The sequence below is a fragment of the Gouania willdenowi genome, chromosome 5, assembly GCF_900634775.1.
Source record: "Gouania willdenowi chromosome 5, fGouWil2.1, whole genome shotgun sequence".
NCBI lineage: Eukaryota > Metazoa > Chordata > Actinopteri > Blenniiformes > Gobiesocidae > Gouania > Gouania willdenowi.
The window spans coordinates 24,615,980-24,640,072 of NC_041048.1; the positions used below are offsets into that span (position 1 = coordinate 24,615,980).

General features: G+C 39.0%; 1 protein-coding gene across 1 annotated transcript; it reads right to left on the minus strand.

Moving 5' to 3' along the window:
* Positions 1–1,310: 1,310 nt before the first annotated feature.
* Positions 1,311–23,974, minus strand: LOC114463949 (retinol dehydrogenase 11). The gene is made up of 6 exons (XM_028447852.1): positions 23,700–23,974; positions 20,954–21,193; positions 20,267–20,356; positions 19,951–20,139; positions 8,595–8,704; positions 1,311–2,366 (listed from the first exon to the last, which is right to left on the minus strand). The coding sequence occupies exons 1-6, from the start codon at positions 23,854–23,856 to the stop codon at positions 2,187–2,189; spliced, it is 966 nt and encodes a 321-aa protein (XP_028303653.1). The 5' UTR covers positions 23,857–23,974; the 3' UTR covers positions 1,311–2,186.
* Between the last annotated feature and the right edge of the window lie 119 nt (positions 23,975–24,093).

The window sequence follows — 24,093 nt, forward strand, 5'->3', positions numbered from 1 at the left end:
ATAAAGCATGATTCAGCAATATGCATATTAGTTTTTATCTAAATTTATGAAAATACGTCATATTCATGCTGAAAGAAGCAACCCAAAACAGAAAAAATGTTAACCTGTTCACAACTAGAAAGTCTATCTGCACAATAAAAAAATCCCCCTTAAACACTTTTTATTAGTCATGTGACGTTTCCAGCCACGGGACTGCTAGAATTCATCTCTCGTTTATTAGTCAAATCAAATAAGAATAGATTACAATACATTTTCCTGGCTCAAAAATATTGATTTTTTTCTTCTTACAATAGTCCCAACATGAGATTATATATTCAAATAAAAAGATACAACAGAGAATTTGATCTCTTATGTTGCAGTGAACTCATCTTGAGGTTTGAACAGTGTTACGTAAGGTCGTCTTGTGGTTAAAATGGGTAGAACATAAACTGTAAACAGTTTGTTTCTCAGTTTGCCGTCACAGCTGTATTCACTGTTTCAGGAGCGAGAAGGAAAAAAAGACATGGAGCCTCGATCAGAGGATGGCCACTTTGAAGAAGTCACTGTTCAGGAGCTGCCTGAGGCCGAGCATGGTAGAAATAATGTGAGTACACACGCAGAGACATTACTTGAGTTTTCAGTCAACATCGTAAAGCATCTGTATTTCTTAAGTAAAAGGGATCAATGCGTTTTTTTTTGTGTAAATGTGTTTTCAGGAGAAAACAGTGGAGATTGCCATTCGTTTGACTCCCACACAGCTTGATCATGTGACCCCTGTGCTTGAGGAGATCATTCACGAAATAGTAGAGGGGCATCAAAAAGGTATTTGATTGGGTGCAAAATGTCATTTAATCATCAGAAAATTTGAAATGTTCTTCATGTTATTCACATAAACCTTCCTACTTTGCCTAATCCTATGCTTATCTTTTCTCCATAGCCAAATAACAACTTTGATGACACTGGATGAGAAATGCTGTATAAATCTTAATTGCTCCAAAGTTTTATTGATTTGAAATAATCTCTGAATAAAGGGAAGTGATTGCGCCACTCATTGCAGCTCCTTGTCTATTCTTTTCAAGCATGTTAGTTTTGTGATGTCAACATCTTTCAAGGAGAGTGTTTTCATTGTTCTCATTTACACACATTCACTGTTGTCTCTGGGAAAAATTAAATGTTTATTTCTTGACAAAGACAGCATTTACTGATGGAATTAAAAATGATCCATGTCAATAGTTGATCTATAAAAGGATAAAACACCCCACCCGTCTGCAAATGAAACCTGTCAATTCTAAGTGTAATGCAATCGTGAAATTTAAATAAAAATATTTAAAAAAAATCAACTATTTATTTATTTAAGGTTCATTGTTAGGGACATATACAACATACATAGGCAGCTAAAAATAGGCAGCCCATGCAAGTATCATAGAGTTTATAGCAAATGATAGTTTGCAACACCCGTCCCTAGAAGGGCTTTTGTAAGAATAAGACTAAAACAGTTGATTAAAAAAGGAAACGAGTGAAATGGGTGTAACCAGGACAATAATGCTCTTTGGTCTCCTTTTATATATGGGGGAGGAGCAAGTTTGTTTAAACATTTAAACACAAACTTTACATTATGGACATTAATAAAATTACCAAAGCTTATAATCTTGCATTTGTTGAAAACATGGCAGTGATAGTGTCTAATTTCTTTTTTTTAATCCAGGTTTAGCCTAGTAATAAAGACACTCTAAGGATTTAACCACTGACTGGTTTGTTCGAGACCAGACCTGTTAAACCATAAGAGAAGTGTAAAAGTAACTAGTAAAGTTATCTAGTTCACAAAAATAAAAGCACAAGCATTGTCTTATCATCCTAAAACAAAAGAGATTAGCTCTAATTGTTTGGAAAATCTTTTTAACATTTAGCTGAGAGTAAAAAAATAATCCCCAGATACGTCACCTCTGTTCTTTGATTTCAACTTTCATTCTGTGTCACGTAACTTTTTGATAGAAAAACAGATATTTTTCATTTTAAAGTCAAGATTTATGGCATATGTCTCAAACTGCAAGAATCAAAAGCTTCTTGGCTTCATGAAGAGAATTATCAAAATGTAATACAGTGAGGAAAAACCGTTTTCAGCTGCACATCATTAGCCTTGCAGAGTGCAGTAAACTGAGGTTTTTGACATTTTTATTTCCTGTTATCAGCTTCTCCTTAGAGTCATTTCAAAGCTTTGATGTCAGTCTCTCACAGATCTCAAAATCCTTGACTGCCAGGGCAGAATCTCGAGCTAACGGAGCAGGAAGAGTAAGGGAACAGTCACTGTCAAAATATTTTCCAGTTATTCCCTCCAGTTCTTCTGCCACTGCACAATAGATGGAGCTGACCGCACCTTCGTCTGGAGTCTGAGAATGAGACCAACACAGAACATGTAAATGTTTATATTTTGATATTTCTACATGCTGTATTCTGGGCTTGTACTGTGAAAGTGAACTATCTCTTATCGCACTAACTTATGGAATTTATTCTACGTGTGCTGTACTACGAAGCTGGTTAACTTCTTACCGGGGAAAATCACCATGGTAACTTATGCTGAATGGCCAACATGGTCAGGACCAGGTTATGTGCTAGGATAAGATCTTAGCGAGTGTAAAAGCCCCGCCTCCTGACCAATCAGTTCTCTTGGAAAACGACCTGCCCAGTAATGGGCGGGTCATTCTCTGTACACGTTGCTGCGTGGATCAGATCTGACAGCTGACAGGAGAGAAACAATAGATTGATGCAATCCTTTCATTTACCTGATGACATCCTATAGGGGAGGTATAGATTTTTATCTGATGGACTGACCAACATTTGTCAGCTGATGAAGCCTGCTTGTGTCGGGCACTCTCTGACCAATGCATTGAAATAGTGTCCACCTTATGATGTAGGCTGAGCTGTATGAATACAGCATCAACAGGTCTGTGTGTCTGAATAGAGTTAAACCAATCAGAGTGCGTGTATTCTCAGATGATTTTATATTGTACAATCTCTGGAATTATCGCATTGACACATTTACAGTCATCAATTATCTGCCTGCATTCCTTCCTTTTATCTTTTGCTGCGGCAAGTGTTGTTTCTGGACTGAATTTGATTTTTTTAAAAGAATTATTCCTCAATTGTGACATACGTTGCTCTGCACGGTTTCTCCATGTTTTTGACTGAACAAAGGCAGCGATCTCGTCCAAGTGCCAAATATCATCTTTGCCAGATATTCACAGTTATCTGATCAGTGATCTTGATTGGTGCCATGATCATTCATACTTTAAAGCAGAGGTGACCAACATGGTAGCCTGTATGAACCATGAACCTCTGGCCTGTTCTAACAGCAGCAGTAGTCACCAATGAGCTCCGTCAAAAATTAGATTTACTTGCCAGGCTTCAAACTTCTAAAAAAAAAAAAACAGATGAAAGATGTAGTCCAGAGTCTTAGTAAGGTTGCTTCTTGCTGCATTAAATACGTTGTTGTAATAAACTAACCATCTCTTAATGGTAATTGTCACTTTGTGACTTTCACTCGTCTCCTACTGATCATATTACCACAATCCATTAAAATTATGAAACAATATTTTTTGTCAAACCAAGAGTGGTACTATATGATCAGCAGGAGACAAGAAGGCTGCAGTGATAAGCCTTTTCACACTCTCAGAAATCTTGCTCTCGTTCAGTTCTCGCGCAGGAGGTCAAAGGTTACGAGAGATAAATTCACCTTGGCTGACATGGAGTCTGACAAAGATTTTGATTATTTTTCCGTTGTAGCGTTGATTACTTGAAATATTTTTTTGCAGAAACGTGGTATCGGTTTCCGCGGCAGAAATGCCGAGTTAGCTGCTAGAGCTAATACTGCACACGAGCTGAACATTTTAAAACAGCGATCAATCAGCTGATCAGTGCGGTTTTACTTGTCGGCCTGTCCGTCTCGTGCACGTCCTTCAAATTTGGAAATTGGATTAAAATAATAGTTTAATAAAGATAATCATGGAATTGGTTAGTGAATGGTTTACCTCGTAAATTTACCTTTTCAAAGTGAGAACTCATACTGTCCTTTTCACACTCGGAAATCTTGCTTGTCCCATCAATAATAATAATCTATTATATTTATAAGCGCTTTTCAAAAACTCGAAGACACTTTACAGTTGTTAAAACAACTACACATGTCAAAAAAAGGAAACTAACAATAATAAAGGTAAATATAGAAAATGCATAACAATCACAAGTTTAAAAGCTTGAGAGAGGAGTGTGGAAGCAAGCAGAGTAGGTCTGTCGCTTTGATACTGTTTTCTTCCATCAGTTTTACAAAAGTGCTCAGATACAGTATGTGCAGCATCATTCCCGGGTAGAATAGTAGTAATATAAACACTAATAAAATGCGAAAGATCTCCGTTAGGTTGGAAATATCAACAGAGCGAACGTGCTTGTTGACGTTTATATCCCTTTCGACCTATGACCCCGCAGGTCACGTGACACTGCAGTAAATACGGTGACATTATATATTCTTCTAGCTTGTTTCAGTAAATGAATTCATCTTCATTAAAGACTTCAACACTGCCCCCTAGTGGAGGGGTGGTCCTTTCCACACATACGTACTGTATGGATCAAGACCTTTGTGTGTGTGAATCTGAGCGTAGCTACGTTATACGTTTGTCTCAAAAATAAATTCACACGCCGGCCGATCCAGAAACGCACTTTACACAATCCACAAGCACAGCTGAAGATTAACACATGATAATTCATGATAAATACACACACACAAATGATAAAACACGTGAAAATTGTGGACAAGTTGTGGATCTGAAAAACATGTGAAAATCTGAAAAAAACACTTGTAAATCTGAAAAGTACATGTAAAAATTGTGGATCTATTTGTGAAATTTTTTAGACACATTTCTCTCCATACTCTTGAGAATGCTTAACAATTTGGAATTTGGAAAATTATGGTTTAAAGTTTGTTAACCTTAAGAAGGAGCATTATTTAATGATCAAATTGTAATCCTGTATGGAGGTATATTAATGTCTTTATTATTCAATTAAATGGACTAAATGGTAAATGGACTTGATTTTATATAGCGCTTTATCACCACACTGAAGCAGTCTCAAAGCGCTTTACATATCAGCTCATTCACCCAATCACTCTCACATTCACACACCAGTGGGACAGAACTGCCATGCAAGGCGCTAGTCAACCACTGGGAGCAACTTAGGGTTCAGTGTCTTGTCCAAGGACACTTCGACACATAGTCAGGTACTGGGATAGAACCCCCAACCTCTCGATCAGAAGACGACCCACTACTACTTTTTATAAAATTAAATAAAAAGTCAATCAAAAAAAAGTTTACTTCATTCAAAAATAAATATTTTCAATCAAACAAAAAAGTGTTCAAATGCAAAGAAATATTTCAGACCCAAATAATTGCATCTGAACACTTTTTTTTCTTTGATTGAAAATATTTATTTTTGATTGAAGTAAACTTTTTTATTTAAAAGGTTTTTTTTTTATTGAAGTCATAATTTTTTGTATTTGGGCCATATTATTATGTGCTATATAAATAAAGTTGACAATGACATTGACATATTATGGGTAGTAGATTTGTGTCTTTATTATTCATTCAAAAAAAATAAATCACATATAAGGAAAAATATTTTCAATCAAAGAAAAAAAGAGATTGAATGCAAAACCTTTTGAGCCCCAAAAAATTGCATTTGAAAGCTTCTTTTCTTTGATTGCAAATTCGTATGTTTTTCAGATTTTTACCTTGTAGATCCTGGTTAAGCTTTGCGAGCCACAAGTGCCTCCTTTCCTCTGATCATTTTTAACATTGTTCTCTCTGATTTGTTCTAAACTTTTGGAAGTCTATAAAACTCCAAATGTTTTTCACGGTTGGACCGATTGGCAGAGCAAAAAACACGGCAATATTTCATTATTTCCTCAAAATTCGAGATTTGCTTGTGTGCGTGTGCTTTGTTCACCTGTTGAGTATCTCTAATATGGTGACTTCCGGGTTGATGACGCGCCGTGAAAACCCTCTATTGAATCATTTTGACACAAACGTTCCACGGTGGGCGGAGTGACAAGCTTCTTCGCCAGTGGCATTAGACATAATATTCTCTCTCTACAACAAGCAACACCCAAAGCGGAGTCCGCGCAGACTCCTTGCGGAGTCCGAGAAAATGCAAAGCTCAGATTTTACTGCCGCGCTGACTTCTCCGCGTAGTTGGTGTCACACAAAACACTGCTCGGCTTTGGATCGACCTGCATTAAATGTAACAGCGACCTGCATTTCACCCTCCTGGTGGAAACAGAGCAGGAGAAAAGAACACCAGCTTAGAGGAGAGACTGGCAGACGAGCTACGACAGTAGCAACACCTTTAAAACACATCCCAGGAGTACAAGGACTACAGAGAAGCGCTAAGAATCATGGGACATGTTGAATTTTAAAGGAAACTACTACGCAGTGGTGCACCCAAGTATGTAAGCTCTGAGGAGAGCGGACAGTCCGTGCTGAGTCAGCTGTGAGCGGGGTCCGCCCGAGTTTGTTTGAGCCTTTAACCACTATTCCTCCATCGCAGAGTTGATCAACAGTGGATTATTTTCTGATATGAAGCTGTACGGACACAAATGACCCAAAAAAATAATACATTCTTTAATTTCATTCTTAATTTCCAGTAACGCATTACTTTTTAGTGTAAGTAATTAAAAAAGTAACTGAGTTACTTTGTGAATGAAGTACCTAGTACCGGTAACTAGTTAGCTTTTTTCAGTAACTAGCACAACATTGTAAATGAGGCTCCTGGTCAGTTTGACACTGACTGTGTCCCATTTTGATAGCTCAGTTGAGTCAGTTCCCATGTCTATCTTCTTAGAAGGCTCCTGTATTATCCATTCTTACGTGAGATGTTTATCTGTTTACATTCCATGTTGTGTGGACACTGTAACAAAATAAAACCTTAAAGACAAACCTGTTTTGACTCAAGTCTTGAGTCAAGACCTTTGTTTTCTACAATGCTGAGCATTTTTTCAGCCACAGCCGTCACATATGTAGAGATCGGCTCTCTGAGCTATGTGCGTTATATGCTTTACAGCTGAAGTAATCCGCTACATAGCGTGTAGCGGCACATGAAGCTACTTGTCATGTTTATAGTAGTATGTTGAATGAGTGGCTAGTAAATAAAGCTGAGTTATTAAAGGGCCTATGTTAAGCTAAATCAACTTTTCTGTGCTTTAAACATCATAAAGTGCTATATGGGCTTCATACACATACCCAAAGTGTTTTTTTCATTGATTCCCTCAGTCGTTAGTTAGAGGGTGATTTGCTCCTTTCTTACTGCAGGGTGAGCCCAAACACCTCGCTCCAATTTGATGATGCGTTCCCATTTTGATGACGAATTTGACGCGGCACTGAGCTGGAGAAGCCACACCTCCAGGAAGCTCTCTGTATGAGCATGAACTCGGCTACGGAGTGGGCGGGTGGAGGGCGGGCCGTCCTCTGGCCCTACGTTACCGTGCGGGGAGGAGGAAGTCAGTGTCCAGTCTATAGACACGCCCACTCATGAATATGCATAAGTAGGCTGCAAATCAGCCTGTTTGTGTAGAGTTGCTCAGAAAGTGACTTTTCAGAGGCTAAAACTCTGGAAAACAGGCGAGTTTGGGAAGCTAAACCTCAAATACTATGTTTTTGGGGTTCTTAGAACAAATGGAGATGGGTGACATGGGACATTTAAAGAAACGTGCCTTGAATAATTGTACATGTGCACACTGCGCACGGATTTGAATAGTGTCAGGATCGGCTTTATTCGGGTTCGGGGCTGGGTCGGTTTGTAGGACCAATTGAAGCTCTAGTCACTTGTGTTCAGAGGAAGTATCTCTGCGCATTATTTTTGTTCATTGCAAAATCATACCAGCATCTATTAGCCCGGCATGTATACTACATAGATTTTTATGTTTCCCTCAGTCCTATGTAAACAAAGATAGTTTTGATTACATTGCTGTGTGAATGCAGAACTTTTTGGAAACAAAAACAGAAACAGAATCAAAACATTAAACAGTGAACTATGGAAACTACATCAAATCCATTAAGTTTTGTTTGCTGGAGAGCTCGTGAAATTTAGTGCAAGCAGCTGGGAAATGTGGTTTTACTTCAGTGTACTTTCCTTCATGAAAGGTCAGTGAATGGCAGCCATGATTCATTGTTAATGTGATCAAAGCTTTGGATCAGTGGTTAAACTCTCAGCTCTTCAACTGTGTGCTTTTGAGTTGAGCAATATTGTTGGTTTTCCTCCTAAATAGCGTACTGTGTACAGAAGAAGACTACAGGACATCCCTTTATGAGGTTACATTCTTTTAATACTGCGTATTGCTTATGAAGTAGTTCTGACCTTCCTGAATTTTGCCTCTTTTGCCTCAAAGGAATACTGCTTTTGTCTCACGCTCGGATATGTAATAGAATGAAATGTAACCAAAATGAATGCGTACAGATTTGCTTACACCAATTCCTAGGTTTACAGGACAATAGTGCAATGAGGAGGATTTTTACAGAACACAGTAACTTTTACTTCATGAAAATAAAGACAATGCATTAATAGGATTCTGTATTTACCTTGAAGAAGAAAAATCCAATGCTGTTAAAAATACAACGCAGCCAAAGCGGATAATATCTCAGCACTTCTGTCATGACAACACCAGGGTGGACAGAGTTTGCAGTGACACCTGGATTTACATAAAATAGAAACACACATAAAAAATAAACAAGATGATTCCTTAACAGACCAAATTGACATTTAGACCATGCATGCTTAAGAATTTGCAGTCAGAGGTGACAGTAACAAACAGTAACATCTCTTCGCCCTGTATTTTCATTGGTTTCAATTAGTGAAGTGCAAAGCGGTTTTTAGCAATTAAAGGGCCTTAAGTCAACATGTTTGGCCCACATTGTGCCCTGCTTCGAATTATGATGTTGCACGATACATGTGAACAACCGTTTGTATTGTACACGTTTCCCGCTGAAAGTCCTGATCCTGAAAAACATCAGCTGTGAACGAAAATAGTAATTACATATACAACATGTTATTATAGATAAATGCAAGTCGGTTTGATGTTGAACAATCTACAGATATTTAACTAGCAATGCTCAATTTTTCAAACCAGTTTAGGGTTGGCTTGGCAGTGGGATTTAACATTTAAAAAAATTATATGAACCACTTTTATAAAAAATAAAAAATAGGGTAACTACTGAGCATTTTTAACCAAATCTATCAAATATCCTGTAGCTACCGTCAGAGATTCTCTCATAAAACGCAATTCATAGTTTTCATACTCAGTTAAAAGATAATAATGCATTTCATATTTACACGTTAATATTTCAGATAGATATTCAACGAATAAATCAGTAATAATTCAGCTAATTCATGTGGATGTGATTCATTTATTTGGTTAAAGTTACAGAGACACACAAGGGGATAACTTGTTATTGCGTTGATGGGGTGAATAATTAGCTGTAGCACTCCAGAGCAGCACAAGGTGATGGAGAGCTTACCTGGTGTTCAAGAGAAGCTGATAAAAGGACATTTAAAGTTGTCATTTACAGACCTCAGCTTTATTCCCTTGGAGTTAATGCGGCCGATGACGTATTTTATTTGTGAAACGTGTAATGTGTGTGTCTTTTCGAGAGTTAATTGAAGTTTTGAATTTTATTTTCATAGTTCTGACAGCATATAATTTGACATAAAGGCATGTTAATAAATGGCTGTTTAATACCAAAGAACAAAGTTGAGCCTTGAGTGAACTTGGAGGGAGTAACAAACCCAATATCAAACAAACTCTACATGGGTTTGGTTTCCGTATCGGTACATTCCTTTCAGATAAACGCCATTCTGTGTTAATATATACTGAACAAAAATACAAACGCAATACTTTTGTTTTTGCTCCCATTTTTCATAAGCTGAACTCAAAGATCTAAAACATTTTCTATTTACACAAAAGACCAGATTTCACAAATCTGTTTAAATCAGTGTTAGTGAGCACTTCTCCTTGGCAGAGATAATCCATCCCACCTGAGGCACACCTGTGCAATATTCCTGCTGTCACAATAAAAGGCCACCCTGAAATGTTTTGCTTTATTGGGGGTCAGAAAACCAGTCAGTATCTGGTGTGACCACCATTGGCCTCACATAGTGCAACACATCTCCTTCACATAGAGTTGATCAGGATGTTGATTGTGGCCTGTGGAATGTTGGTCCACTCCTCTTCAATGGTTGTGCCAAGTTGCTGGATATTGGCAGGAAGTGGAACATGCTGTCTTATACGCAGAACCAGAGCATCCCAAACATGCTCAATGAGTGACATGTCCGGTGAGTATGCTGGCCTTTTAAGAACTGGGATGTTTTCAGCTTCCAGGAATTGTGTACAGATCCTTGCAACATGGGGCCATGCATTCTTATGCTGCAACATGAGGTGATGGTCACAGATGAATGGCTCAACGATGGGCCTCAGAATTTCATCATGGTATCCCTGTGCATTCAAAATACCATCAATAAAATGCACCTGTGTTCATTGTCAATAACATATGCCTGCCCATACCATAACCCCATCGCCACCATGGGCCACTCGATCCACGGCAATGACATCAGCAAACAGATCACCCACATGACGACACACGCTGTCTGCCATCTGCCCTAAACAGTGAAAACTGGGATTCATCCATGAAGAGAACACCTCTCCTGCCAGAAGCCATCGAATGTGAGCATTTGCCCCCTCAAGTCATTTACGATGACGAACTGCAGTTAGGTCGAGACCCCAGTGAGTAAGTAAGTAAGTAGTAAGTAATATTTATTTTTATAGCATCTTTTACAGACAAATAGCGACAAAGTGCTTCACAACACAGTTTAAAAGCAAAAAAGTATAAACACAGTATTAAAGGCCAAGACAACATAAAATCATAGCAGCCCAAGAGTAGCTAATTAAAAGCTTGAACAAATAAATAGGTCTTAAGTTGGCTTTTGAAGGTGTCGACAGAGTCAATAGAATGCACAGAGAGCGGAAGCTTGTTCCAAAGACTAGGAGCAACAGCCTGGAAGGATCTGTTTCCGAAAACGAGTGCAAGAAACCATCAGCAGATTCTGATCCACAGACCTCAGAGCTTGAGCAGGGGTGTAAGGCTGGATCAGATCACTGATGTAAGAGGGAGCCTGACCCTGCAAGGCTCTGAAGACTAGAACCAGAATTTTTAAATTTGTCCTAAAAGATACTGGCAGTTCATGGAGTTCTTTTAGAATTGGGGATATGTGAGTCCTCCTATCTGTACGGGTCAGAAGTCTTGCTGCAGAGTTTTGCACTAGTTGCAGTCGAGACAGCTCCTTCTTGTTCAGACAAGAAAACAAACTATTACAACAGTCTATACGTGAAGACACAAAAGCATGTATGATGAGCCCCAAATCATTCTGATACCATTTTCCTGAGTTTAGATATTTTCCATAGTTGTAAGAAGCAGTTCCTCATCAGCTACTTACAGTGCTGCACAAATAACATGTCTTTGTCAAAGATAACGCCCAAGTTTCTCAGGCTTGACTTTGCAGACTAGTTTAAGTCACCCAAGTACTGTTTAATCACTGGAATTGAGTCATTAGGGGCAACAATCAGTGTTTCTGTTTTGTCTCCATTGAGCAGCAGAGTAATGGCTTAGCTATTTTATTCTTACTTAACAATGGAGTAGGGAGTTAAGCTTCTGCACCTCAGATGGCTTAAAAGAGCAGTAAAGCTGGATATCATCAGCGAATAGGTGGAAAGAAACATCCCTGAACCTTCGGACAATCTGTACCAAGGGGGTTAAATATAACAAAAATAAGACAAGACCCAAAACGGAGCCTTGAGGGACGTTATTTGGTTACCTGTCACACTAAAGCTAGGTCCAGATAAATAAGAGGAGAACCACTGTAGAACTGACCGTGACAGTCCTACTTGGTCCCTCAATCTTCTGTGTCGAAAGCTGAGGACAGATCTGGGAGAAAAAGAACAGTGCAGTTTCCAGAATCAGCAGGCATCATGATGTCACTGGACACTTTCAGTAAGGTCGTTTCCGTAGAGTGTTTTTTACGGAAACCGGACTGAAATGAGGACCACATGCTGGAGACAGGCTCAAAGACAGCGGAGGAACCACATGGAAGGGGCAGGATTTTATCGTTAATCACCTAAATTTTATCAGTAAAAGATCTCACAAAGGCAATGCTGTCAGCTTCACAAAAGACAGGGGTAACTGGAGCAGTAGGACATGCAAGAGAATAGATTGTGTCAAACAATACTTTGGGATTTTTCTTGTTCAGTGTTACCAGTTGACGATTATAGACAGATCTGGCATTCCCAATCATTTCATTGTATGATGACACAAGATCCCTGAGATAAAGCCTATGCACCTCAAGGTTTGTGGATTTCCACAGGTATTCAGTCTTTCGACACAGTCTTTAAAGATGTCTTAATGTGTCTAAGGGCATGCTTTTTTCTGTGTAGACAAGTTGGATTTAACAGGAGCCACCTGATTCAAAACAGTTACACAATGATTGTTAAAACAGTGAACAATGAAATCATGCACATCAAAACAGTACATGAACAAAAGAGGGTCAAACATATCAGATAACCTCTCTGTTGTGTTAGCAGCGAAAACACACCTCTGAGACCTGACTTCTGAAGGTTTGGGCTCAGGACTAAAGTGCAGATCACACAAAATAAGACTATGCTCACTCAAATGGACATTATTTACAGACATGTTTAAAATGTCTAGGCCAAGCGTAAAAATTAAGTCTAAAATATGTCCTTTTTGGTGAGTGGGCTCAGAAACATGTTGTTCAAAATTAAAAGCTTCCGTCAATGTTAAAAGTTCCATTGAGAAGCAAGATGAGCTGTCGCCACCTTGAAGGTTAAAATCCCCAAGGATTTAAACAGAATCCAACTTTATCATATCCCAGAAGTCACTAAAATCCTTTAAAAAGACAGCATCAGGGCCAGGAGGACGGTAGATCAACACGCAGTAGAAAGGAGTTGAAGAACCCACCATGACCATCTGTGATTCAAAAGAAGCAAAGTCTTGGAACTGGATCACTTTGCATGCGTAGTCGTCCCTGTGCGCAATAGCCAAACCACCACCACGGCGGCAGAGCAGCCAGCTGGGCAGATTTCATTTCAAGTGAATAAACTCTTCCTCTCTCTACCAAGTCTCAAAAAGGCACATATTATCCAGCTCTTCTCTTAGGAAAAGGTCATTCAAAGAAAGAGTTATTCACTACTGAACAAGCATTCAACAAGCCAATGAGGATTGTGGATGACGTCACGGAGGCAGTGTTCGTGGTGCGCAGTGGGATTAGTCAAAGGCAGATCCAGTGGTCATGTAGGCTTCAACTGTTCGTTGCATGTAAAGCTGGTGTAAACACAAAAGCGGAAGACGGCAACGAAGGTCCGTGACCACCACTCCAGCGCTGTGAAGGTTCCAGGACACCCGTTGTAGTTCGAGCAGGCAGCAGCATGGACACGCTGTCGCACGTGACTCTCTGATGCTAAACAGAGAGTCTCGATCTTAAGTCCGTAAAGCCAAGACACATCGATTTGTTATTCGGGCTGATATGATCACATATGATGAAACAATGACCATTAAAAATCTACACAGCAGGAGATGAGCCGTGGCACTCCCAGTCACAGGCAAGGCAAGGCAAGGCAAGGCAAATTTATTTGTATAGCGCATTTCATACTCAAGGCAACTCAATGTGCTTTACATGATAAAACATTCAATTGTTTAAAATCAATAAGAACATTTAAAATCATCAGTAAAATCAATTAAAATCATCAGTAAAATCAATTAAAATCATCAGTAAAATCAATTAAAATCATCAGTAAAATCATCATTACATCAACAACATGACAAAAAATCTCTCTCTCAATCATATGCAGTAGAGAAAAAAAGTTCCTTTAACTTTGATTTAAAAATGTTCACATTGGATGCTGACTTCAGCTCTGCTGGCAGTTTGTTCCACTTCTTTGCAGCATAACAACTAAAAGCAGCATCACCATGTTTACTGTGAGCTCTGGGCTCCACTATCTGACCTGTGTCCATAGATCTGAGAGACCTGCTGGGTTCATACCTGACTAACATGTCACTGATGTATTCTGGACCAAACCCATTCACAGATTTATACACCAGCAGCAGAACTTTAAAGTCTATTCTGAGGCTGACTGGGAGCCAGTGTAAAGACTTTAAAACTGGAGTAATGTGCTCTGACCTCTTTGTTCTGGTTAAGACCCGAGCTGCAGCGTTCTGAACCAGCTGTAGCTGTTTGATGCTCTTTTGGGGGATTCCTGTCAGAAGACCATTACAATAGTCCAGTCTGCTGGATATAAAAGCATGGACCAGTTTCTCCTGATCTTTCTGAGTCATTAAACCTTTCACTCTGGAGATGTTCTTTAGGTGGTAGAAGGCTATTTTTGTGATAGATTTGATCTGACTGCTGAATGTAAGATCTGAGTCAATCAGAACACCAAGGTTTTTGACTTGGTCTTTAGCTTTTAAAGATCGAGACTCAAGATAATTGCTGACAGCAGTCCTCTTTTCCTTGTTACCAAAGACAATCACCTCCATCTTGTCATGGTTTAGTTGAAGGAAGTTTTCACTCATCCAGCAGTTTACTTTTTCTAAACAGTCACACAACACCTCAATGGGACCATGGTCATCTGGGTTCAGTGATAGATATAGTTGTGTGTCATCTGCGTAGCTCTGATAATCAACCTTACAGTTCTGTAAAATTTGTCCTAAAGGAAGCATATAAAGGCTAAACAGAAGAGGTCCAAGAACAGATCCCTGAGGAACACCACAGGACATTGGTAATCTGTCAGATTCAAAGTTTCCAATGCTTACAAAATAGCTTCGCTCCTCCAAGTATGACTTAAACCATTGCATTACTTTTCCATTTAGTCCAACCCATGTTTGCAATCTGTGCAACAAAATTGTATGATCTACAGTGTCAAATGCAGCACTTAGATCCAACAGAATCAGAACAGATACTTTTCCTGAATCAGTGTTCAACCTTATGTCATTGATCACTTTGATAAGAGCAGTTTCAGTGCTGTGATGAGAACGAAAACCTGACTGAAATTTATCAAATATTTTGTTGAATGTTAAGAATTGACTCAGTTGGTTGAAGACCACCTTCTCAATGATCTTGACCATGAATGGAAGGTTGCTGATTGGTCTATAGTTAGCCAGTATAGAGGCATCCAGTGTTCTCTTTTTAACAGAGGTTTCACAGCAGCTACTTTCAGGGATTTTGGTACGGTACCTGATTGGAATGAGCAGTTAATTATCTGACACAAATCAGTGACAATTGACTTTACAACAGTTTTAAAGAAGTTTGAGGCTATTGTGTCAAGGCAACACGTTGATGGATTCAGCTGCTGAACAGTTTTCTCTATTGTTTTTGGGTTCACTGTAATAAACTCTAACATTGTAGTTAACTCATCCCTCAGTGGTTGAAGCTGTTCAAGCTTTTTGTGATTTTGCTGGTTTGTTCTGATGTTTGACCTTATTGATTGTATTTTTTCATTGAAATATACAGCAAATTCATTGCATTTTCCAGCTGACAGTAATTCAGGGTCTATCTGATCTGGGGGGGTTGTGAGCTTTTCAATTACAGAAAACAACGTGCGAGAGTTGTTGACATTTTTGGCAATAATTTCAGAAAAGTATTGCTGCCTTGCTTTGAACAAGCCATCATTGAATTTTCGCAGACTTATTTTGCACAGTTCTTGATGAATTTGGAGTTTTGTTGATCTCCATTTACGCTCAGCTCTTCTACAGTCAGATTTCAAATTCTGCATTATCTCAGTCCTCCTCCAAGGTGTTTTCTGTGTCTTTGGTTTTCTCTTAGTTTTGATTGGAGCCACCACATCTATGACATTACAGACTTTTCTATTATACTCATCCAGAAAATCATCAACTGTCTCAGCACTCAATGTTGGTGTCATTGCTATGGCTTCCATAAACTGTGCACTTGTGTTCTCATTTATGTACCTTTTCTTTAAACACACATAACTAGGGGGAACAGATGTTACAGTCTCTAGGTCAAAAAAGACACAGAAATGATCAGATAGAGCTCAGTCTCTTACATCAACAGCAGAGATATCTACACCTTTAGAGATAACCAGATCCAAAGTGTGACCTTGAGTGTGTGTCGGACCAGTCACATGTTGTGTAAGACCAAAAGTATCCATTAAAGCATACAGTTCTTTGGCAGTATTGTCCATGTTATTGTCTACATGAATATTTAAGTCACCTGTTATTATTAAAAAGTTGCATTCAGTTCTCCAGAATATTTTGGGGGTCTATAAATGACTAAAAACAGAACTCTTGAATCACCCTTCAGTAAGAATGACATATATTCAAAGGAGATAAAATCCCCAAATATTATTTCTTTGCACTGAAATATTGATTTAAAAATGGCAGCAACTCCACCACCTTTCCTGCAAGTACGACACTTATTTAAATAAATAAAGTCTTGTGGTGCACTTTCATTGAGAATAGTATTACTGATACCATCATTCAACCACGTTTCATTAAGAAATAAAAAGTCCAAGTGATGTGTCAAAATAATATCATTAATTATTAGTGACTTGTTAACAAGAGATCGAACATTAAGAAGAGCTAATTTTAAAAACTTTACTGGAGACACTGGTGGACTTTTTGGATGACATGTTATAGGAGTCAAATTTTTATCTCTATAAAGCTTTTTGCTTTTCTTTAATTTCACAATTTTACCTGTGTTACCTGTCACCACAGGAATTAAAGAAGCTGCATTAACTCCATAAGGCCCTGACTTTTTCTGGTTGTTCCTAAAAATAGAGCTATTGCAATCTGGACCCAGCACATATCAGACCTGTGTCGCTCTAAGATGAACACAGCTGGCCTGAGGAGAAGAGTGATCCTGGGCCTGGTATCGTCGAGGAGGGATGGGTGGTGCAGATTGGTTCTTTAGAGGAGATAAGACGGGACCATGGTGGGGTAAAGGGTGGGGTGTCAGTCTTGTGCCAGCCAGAACCAGCTCGTTCATCTGGGCAGTTAAATCCAAGAAGGAAAGGGTAGGAAAGAAGCTGGATGAGGTGGAAGTAGGTGAATTTTGAGGTGAAGCAGGTGGGTCCTGAGATGTGGGGGTTGGGTTGACCTCTTCATTTTGGCGATTTTTATTTCTTGCTGGAAGCTCATGGACTCCATGTTCTTTCCTTGTTGTTTTGTTCTCCGATGGTACATGTTGTCCTCTGTCTTTATCAGAACTGATAGCAGTGTGACTGGTGAAGTAAAACAAGTTGGATGTGAAGAGTTTTACTCCAGCCTTGTTTAGACACAGTCCATCTGCTCTAAAAAGATGACGACGTTCCCAAAAAATAGGAACATTTTCTCTAAAATTTAGTGAAAGGGCAGCACAAGCCGAAGACAGAAATGTATTCAAAGAGTAAATCCTTGAGAATTTCAGATCTCCTTTGCGGACTGGAGGTATCGGGCCACTGATAAACACTTTAGGCTGTAAACAGCTCACAGTTTTTAGCAGATGGGTGAAATCCTGCTTTAACACCTCAGACTCCTCCTTGGCTAAATCATTTAACCCAAAATGAATCACAACATTTTTCAAATGTGGGTAATCTGCAACGATATGCAAGATTTTGTCAGCTAGGTCTGATACTGTGTCATTAGGTAAGCAGATCACTTTCACGTTGCTGCTAAACATCTTCTGAGCATCTTTAACAGAAACGTCTCCCACTATCAGTGTGTGAGGTTGTTGCTTTGGCCTACCATGTCGCTTTTGTTTTCCTGAAGCACTTTCAGTCTTCGCAGTTCCAGAAGGTTGTGTGTTGACCTCATTAGAGCCAGATCCTAGGTCATTCAGCAGTGGGGCGAATCGATTACCCAGTTCTACATGAAACTGGGTTTGTGACTTGGTGATACTCCTGCCTTTAGCAGATGTCCACTTTTGTGCCTGGGCAGACAAGGGAGTTGATGTTGAGGCTGCAGTCTGCGAAGGCAGTGCAGGCCAGTCCGTCTCATTATTGATATCAGGGCGCTTTGCTCGGCCCGTTAGCCTTTGAAGTGGATATGACTTTTTCTTAGGCTTAGCTCCCAGGGTATTTCAAGGAGGACTCGCACCTGTTGGCTTATCAACGGGAACAGGATCCTCCCTAGGCCTGATAGCTTTGTTAGCACGGGCTGGTAGCGAGTTAGCTTTATCCACTCCGCTATTTTGAAACAGCGGCACAGTCGTATCATTATCATATCCACAGTGCCCATTAACCTCAATGTTTACTTGTATTCCTCGCACTGTAGTCTCCAGTTCAGTAATCTTTTGGAGAAGACTGCTGTATTCTGTTGTGGAAAGAGCCATTTTTCTGCTAGTTAGCTTGCTACTTGTAGCTAGCTAGCTTGCTACTTAGCTTTCCAGTTGAGCCAGCAAATAAAAAAGCAGTAGATGATTACCTCAGAGCCAGAGTCAGATGGTAAATGATAAGAGTTTGATGTTGAGGTATCGTATCATTTCTCAGAAGAAAAAGTTCATGTTTAGTAAATAAATTCCTCTGTGAGCTCTGCTCTGCTCTTTTTCTGCTGTCAGCTCAGCTGCCGGAAGTCCGGAGCTCCATCTTGCCCAAACTGACTTACGTCACGATGAGAATGACGAGCATGCATATGAGCTTCCCTGAGACGGTTTGTGCAGAAATATGTTGGTTATGCAAACCGATTGTTGCAGCAGCTGTTCGGGTGGCTGGATGGATGTAAACATGCTGGATGTGGAGGTCCTGGGCTGGTGTGGTTACATGTGGTTTGCGGTTGTGAGGCCAGTTCGATGTACTGGCAAATTCTCTGAAACGCCTTTGGAGACAGCTTATGGTCGAGAAATTAACAATCATTTCATGGGCAACAGCTCTGGTGGACATTCCTGCAGTCAGCATGCCAATTGCATGCTCCCTCAGAACTTATGACATCTGTGGCATTGTGCTGTGTAATGAACCTGAACATTTTTAGAGTGGCCTTTTATGGTGGTCAGCCTATAGCACACCTGTGCAATAATCATGTTGTCTAATCAGCATCTTGCTATGCCACAACTGTGAGGTGGATTATCTCTGCAAAGGAGAAGTGCAAACCAACACAGATTTAGACAAATTTGTGAACAATATTTGTGAAAAATAGGTATTTTGAGTTTATAGAAGATGTTTTAGATCTTTGAGTTGGGGTCTTGTTCATGAGTGAGGGACGAATGGAGTGAGAGATTGACAGGCGGATTGGTGCGGCATCTCCAGTGCTGCGGAGTCTGCGATGCTTCAGAGTCTGCACCGATCTGTCGTGGTAAAGAGGGAGCTGAGCCGAAAGCCCAAGTTCTCGATTTATCGGTCGATCTACATTCCTTCCCTCGCCTATGGTCATGAGCTAAATGCTAACACAGGGTACAAAAGCAGACGATACCGCACTGACATGCTTATGTATCTCCTCTTTCAACAACTCCACAAACCCCCCGTCTTGTAGATGTCAAACAGTTGCTCCAGCTGCTACAAGATTGACTGACAAGGTATGACAGTTAATCAGCTGTTCCATGTGAGCAGGTGTTTTAAATCTAGTTTTATATGGAGTGCGTGAAAAATGTGTGGCAAATTTTAGTAGGCAAGACAACAGTAATTAGATGTATTTTTTAACATAATGCATATGTGTTTGTTTCCATGCAGGTTGGTAATCATTGTACCATGTGCATCTGGTGACCAGGTAATAACGACAGGGAATATACTTTGCCCTTCAAGAATGTGTTAAGAAATATGCCTGACAAAAAATTAATTTTGCTTGCAGTGCATTTGCTAGTTTGATGATGTGGGCATGCAGAAGATTTTGTAACCATAATATGGCAAATGATTGATTTGTTGGGGGTCTTTTTGTGTTTTTTGATTCGTACCTGTCTCCTTTAGTCTGCGTGCCAACTCGTTGGTGCAGATGATATTATGCAGTTTGGTGTGGTTGTAGACCCGATCCATGCGGTGAACAAGGTTCTCACCATGAAAGTGAGAAAAGTCCACCTTACCATTTTTGTGGTTTGCTGAGCTCACAGTGACAATACGTGCTGGAGCTGATTGCTTGATCAGGTCTGGAAAGAAACATGGAGGAGAAAAGAAAAAGAGAAAAATAAAGAAAAAGACAAATGTTTATGATTAATTGCTGATTATTATTTGACGTGAATAAACACCTGCTGTACAAAACACAGGGAGGCATACCAAGCAGCAAGTTAGTGAGCAGAAAAGGTCCCAGATGGTTGGTAACAAAAGAAATCTCAAGGCCCTCGTTGGTGATCTTTTTGGGTAAACCTGAGAATAGAATTTATAAAATTGATTGTCAACTGTTTCATTTTAAAAAAAAATGTGGACATTTTACCCTTATCTCCTCTAACATTTAAATGAAATGAAACATTATCACAAGAATCCACTCCACAGTTGATGTCCTAATCTATTCCATTGAAGAAAATCCAACTATATTTTTCAAATGTTTCAGTTTCAACATCTGATATATTGTCTTTCCTCTTTCTAATAATAATTTTGAATATTTGTAAATCTTTCTGTTTTAGGGACAATTTCCAATAACAATCCAACAAAAAACAACAACAACAAAACAAAGAAAAAAACAAAAGCTGAGTGAAGTGTAGTCAGAGTTTAAAGTCTACAAAACAAATATTTGCACAAGTCGGCCACAGCCGAAAAAAAGTAAATATGTAAAAACTTGCCCTATATACTACTTTTATCTAACTATGATTAGATGAAAGATTCATTTTCTTAAGGTGAAATTCTGTTTTAAGACTATTGTTCTTATTGGTTGGTGTTTTTAAAGTGCAACCCCTAAACATGTAAATCAATATTTGTCTTTTTTTTTTTCTCAAAATATTTTCCAAAATTGTAAGCATAGTGTACCTGATACAGCTGCATTGTTGACAAGGATATGAATTGCTTTCTCCTCTTCAATAATCTTTTTAGCAAAGGCTCTGACAGAGTCCAGAGAGGAAAGGTCGACGAGACGCAGGTGGACATCAGAGTTCCCCGTTTCTTTCTTGATTTCATCCACCGCTGCTGCTCCTCTGGACTCACTTCTGCAAGCCAAGATAACACGGGCCCCACGACGAGCAAAGTCCAAGGCGATTTGTTTTCCTATCCCTGGTTGAGCACAAGTCAGTTACTTAATGACCAAATGAACATCATTGTGCTGGCTCTGTAAACTTCAATATCATCAGCCAAAAGAAGACTATTGTCAAATGTCTACATAGTTAAAACAGGCATTTGCATTCCACAGTTTACAACAAAATATATTTACAATACAATTTACACTGGTTTGTTGAGTGGGAAGGTTGAGATTTAACTCCTTCAGAATCAGAATCAGAATCATTTTTATTAGCCAGGTACAGTTTAGAACATTACAAGGAATTTGACTTGGTAGTTGCAGCAAAAGAACACACATCAACACACCGGAGCACCCTCATACTTTTTATTAAGTATAACCAAATTTTCCAATGAAACATTGACAATACAACCAAGCGGCCATCTAGCATTTTCACTGGCATTCAACAAGCAAAATATCTATCGTCTGCAGAATCACAAGTGAAACTAATAAATTAACTATTTCCTAAGGTGCATGCCGTACAAATATCATAAATTCTCTGAAATGTTCAACATGTTCTAATGGATTTTGTATGGAAAATTAGGCTGGAGTATGGTTGACCATACATAATTTATCGCTACATGCCTGACAACATGATTTCCTCACTATTTTCATGCTGCTAGGACAGGAGCAAATTTTTTTTCCTGCTGCTTGGAAGGAATTTTAAACTGCATGATGTATTCAATTTCAAGTTTTATTTCTCCAACTCCCTATACGCTTACCATTTCCCCAGCTCTAATCCTAAACAAGGTCCTAATATAACCTATATCACATCATTTCATGACTTGAGTTGTCAAGGCCTCCAGCTTTTACAGGGGCAGCAGGGGTTTGATTCCTGCTCAGTTTTTTTCCCATATGAAGGATACATTTTTGTTGCAAACAGCATGAAAAACAGTTGCACATTAGTAGCTATTTATGTACACAACTAATAAAAAAGCAAGCATAGACCTGAGAAAATAAGGTATTCTGATGGAAATACTTTCTAGCAGAGTTTTATTTGTCCAAAACATAAAATAAATGAAGTGTAAAAAATAAATAAAAGAGACAGTTCAGAAATGTCAATAGAAATTCTAGTGGTTGATCCAGCAAGACTTCAAATGAATCAAAAACAATTTGGCCATGACTTTTATGGAACTGTTGAAAATTTTCAGCCACAGCTAGCTAAGTCAATCACTGTGAAAAATAATCAATGCTGTCTTTGAAAAAATATGAATCAAAGTTTTTGAAAGGACTGGCAATACAATCAAAGTATCCAAGTTACATAAAGCCTAAATTTAAGGGTCCTTAAAAATCCGCGCTTCGTTGTAACTAACAGTTAGGTAAAGTTAGAAAGATATTCACAGATTCAGCTTTCCTGGACCAATAACTCATCAACGGAACATTGCTTTTACAAAACCGATATCTCGTTGCAATCACAGCAAGGTGGACTGCAAGCTACAAGCAGACTTTCCTCAATTTTCCTCAAAACGAGCCGTCCTCCGCGCTTGGGAATTTGTATTGGCCTCTAATGAAAAAAAATCACAAAGATTTTATAAAAGCACATTTATTAAAACTAAGTGTTGTAGTATAATGATGAAGAGTTAATCGATGTGTGCTGTGAGTTTGATGACACTACAACAGGTTATAGTACAGTTATTGCATATTTTAGTACTTATTTAATGAAAAAAAATCACAAAAATGTTATTAAAGCACATTTATTAAAACTAAGTGTTGTAGTATAATGATGAAGAGTTAATCTATGTGTGTTGTGAGTTTGATGACACTACAACAGGTTATAGTACAGTTATTGCATATTTTAGTACTTATTTAATGAAAAAAAAATCACAAAAATTTTATAAAAGCACATTTATTAAAACTAAGTGTTGTAGTATAATGATGGAGAGTTAATCTATCTGTGCTGTGAGTTTGATGACACTACCACTTTCCTATAGGAAGTTATTGGTTTTTATTTTTTGTATCTTTTTCCGGTGTTGCAATTTGCAGACGGTCCCTGCGCATTCCAGCCACAGTCGGCTCCGCGTAGAGGCCAATAGCGCGGAGGAGCGCTCGTTTTGAGGAAAATTGAGGAAAGTCTGCTTGTAGCTTGCAGTCCAACTTGCTGTGATTGCAACTAGATATCGGTTTTGTAAAAGCAATGTTGCGTTGATGAGTTATTGGTCCGGGAAAGATGAATCTGTGAATATCTTTCTAACCTTACCTCACTGTAACTACCACACTGACGTACACGTGGAAACCGCTGTCTTATCTATAAATGTAAAGATATTCTTGATCAACAGAGAAACCATATTTTATACTTGCCATTGAGTATACTTTTGCTTTTTAATTTGCCTTATGTGGATATTAAACAGCACTATTTAGGCTTTCACTTTATGATGACATACTTTGGAAATGGGTCAATACATTTTGAATTTGTTACAAATGAAAAGCCAACAGAGAACAAAGTGCAAATACTGTGCCACTGTCCTGAATACAATGCATCATATATTATACAGTATGTGATCCTACCTGTATTTGCTCCTGTCACAATGGCAACCTTCCCAGTCAGGCGCAAGTCCCAGGTTCGTGGATCCCAGCGAGCTCTCCGTTGTAAGCGCACCACCACAGCCAGCAGGACGGTGGAAACAGCCCATATTGGGTGAGAAAGTAAATCCAAGAGCTCCATTTCACTAACACAGCTCTGAAAGTCTCAAATGTGACTGACAGAGGCTCTGGAGGGACGCAATGATACAGACAGGAGCTACTGAGCAGTCACCGTGCGCCACCGTGCGCACTTTGAGCTCTTCACGTTATCTTCCCCTGGGTTTTGCTTGACTGTGGAGGGAAAATGAAAATACCTTATAAACTTTAATGTATCATATTCTTGTGAACATCACTGTTTGAGACATGTTTTGGAAACCAA

Excerpts from the sequence above, each read along its gene's own strand:
- LOC114463949 (XM_028447852.1), bottom strand. The coding sequence starts at position 23,856 with ATGGAGCTCTTGGATTTACTTTCTCACCCAATATGGGCTGTTTCCACC. Across the intron at positions 20,357-20,953 it reads CAACAATGCAGCTGTATCAG|GTTTACCCAAAAAGATCACC; the intron begins GTACACTATGCT and ends TTCTATTCTCAG. Across the intron at positions 20,140-20,266 it reads GCTCACTAACTTGCTGCTTG|ACCTGATCAAGCAATCAGCT; the intron begins GTATGCCTCCCT and ends GTTTCTTTCCAG.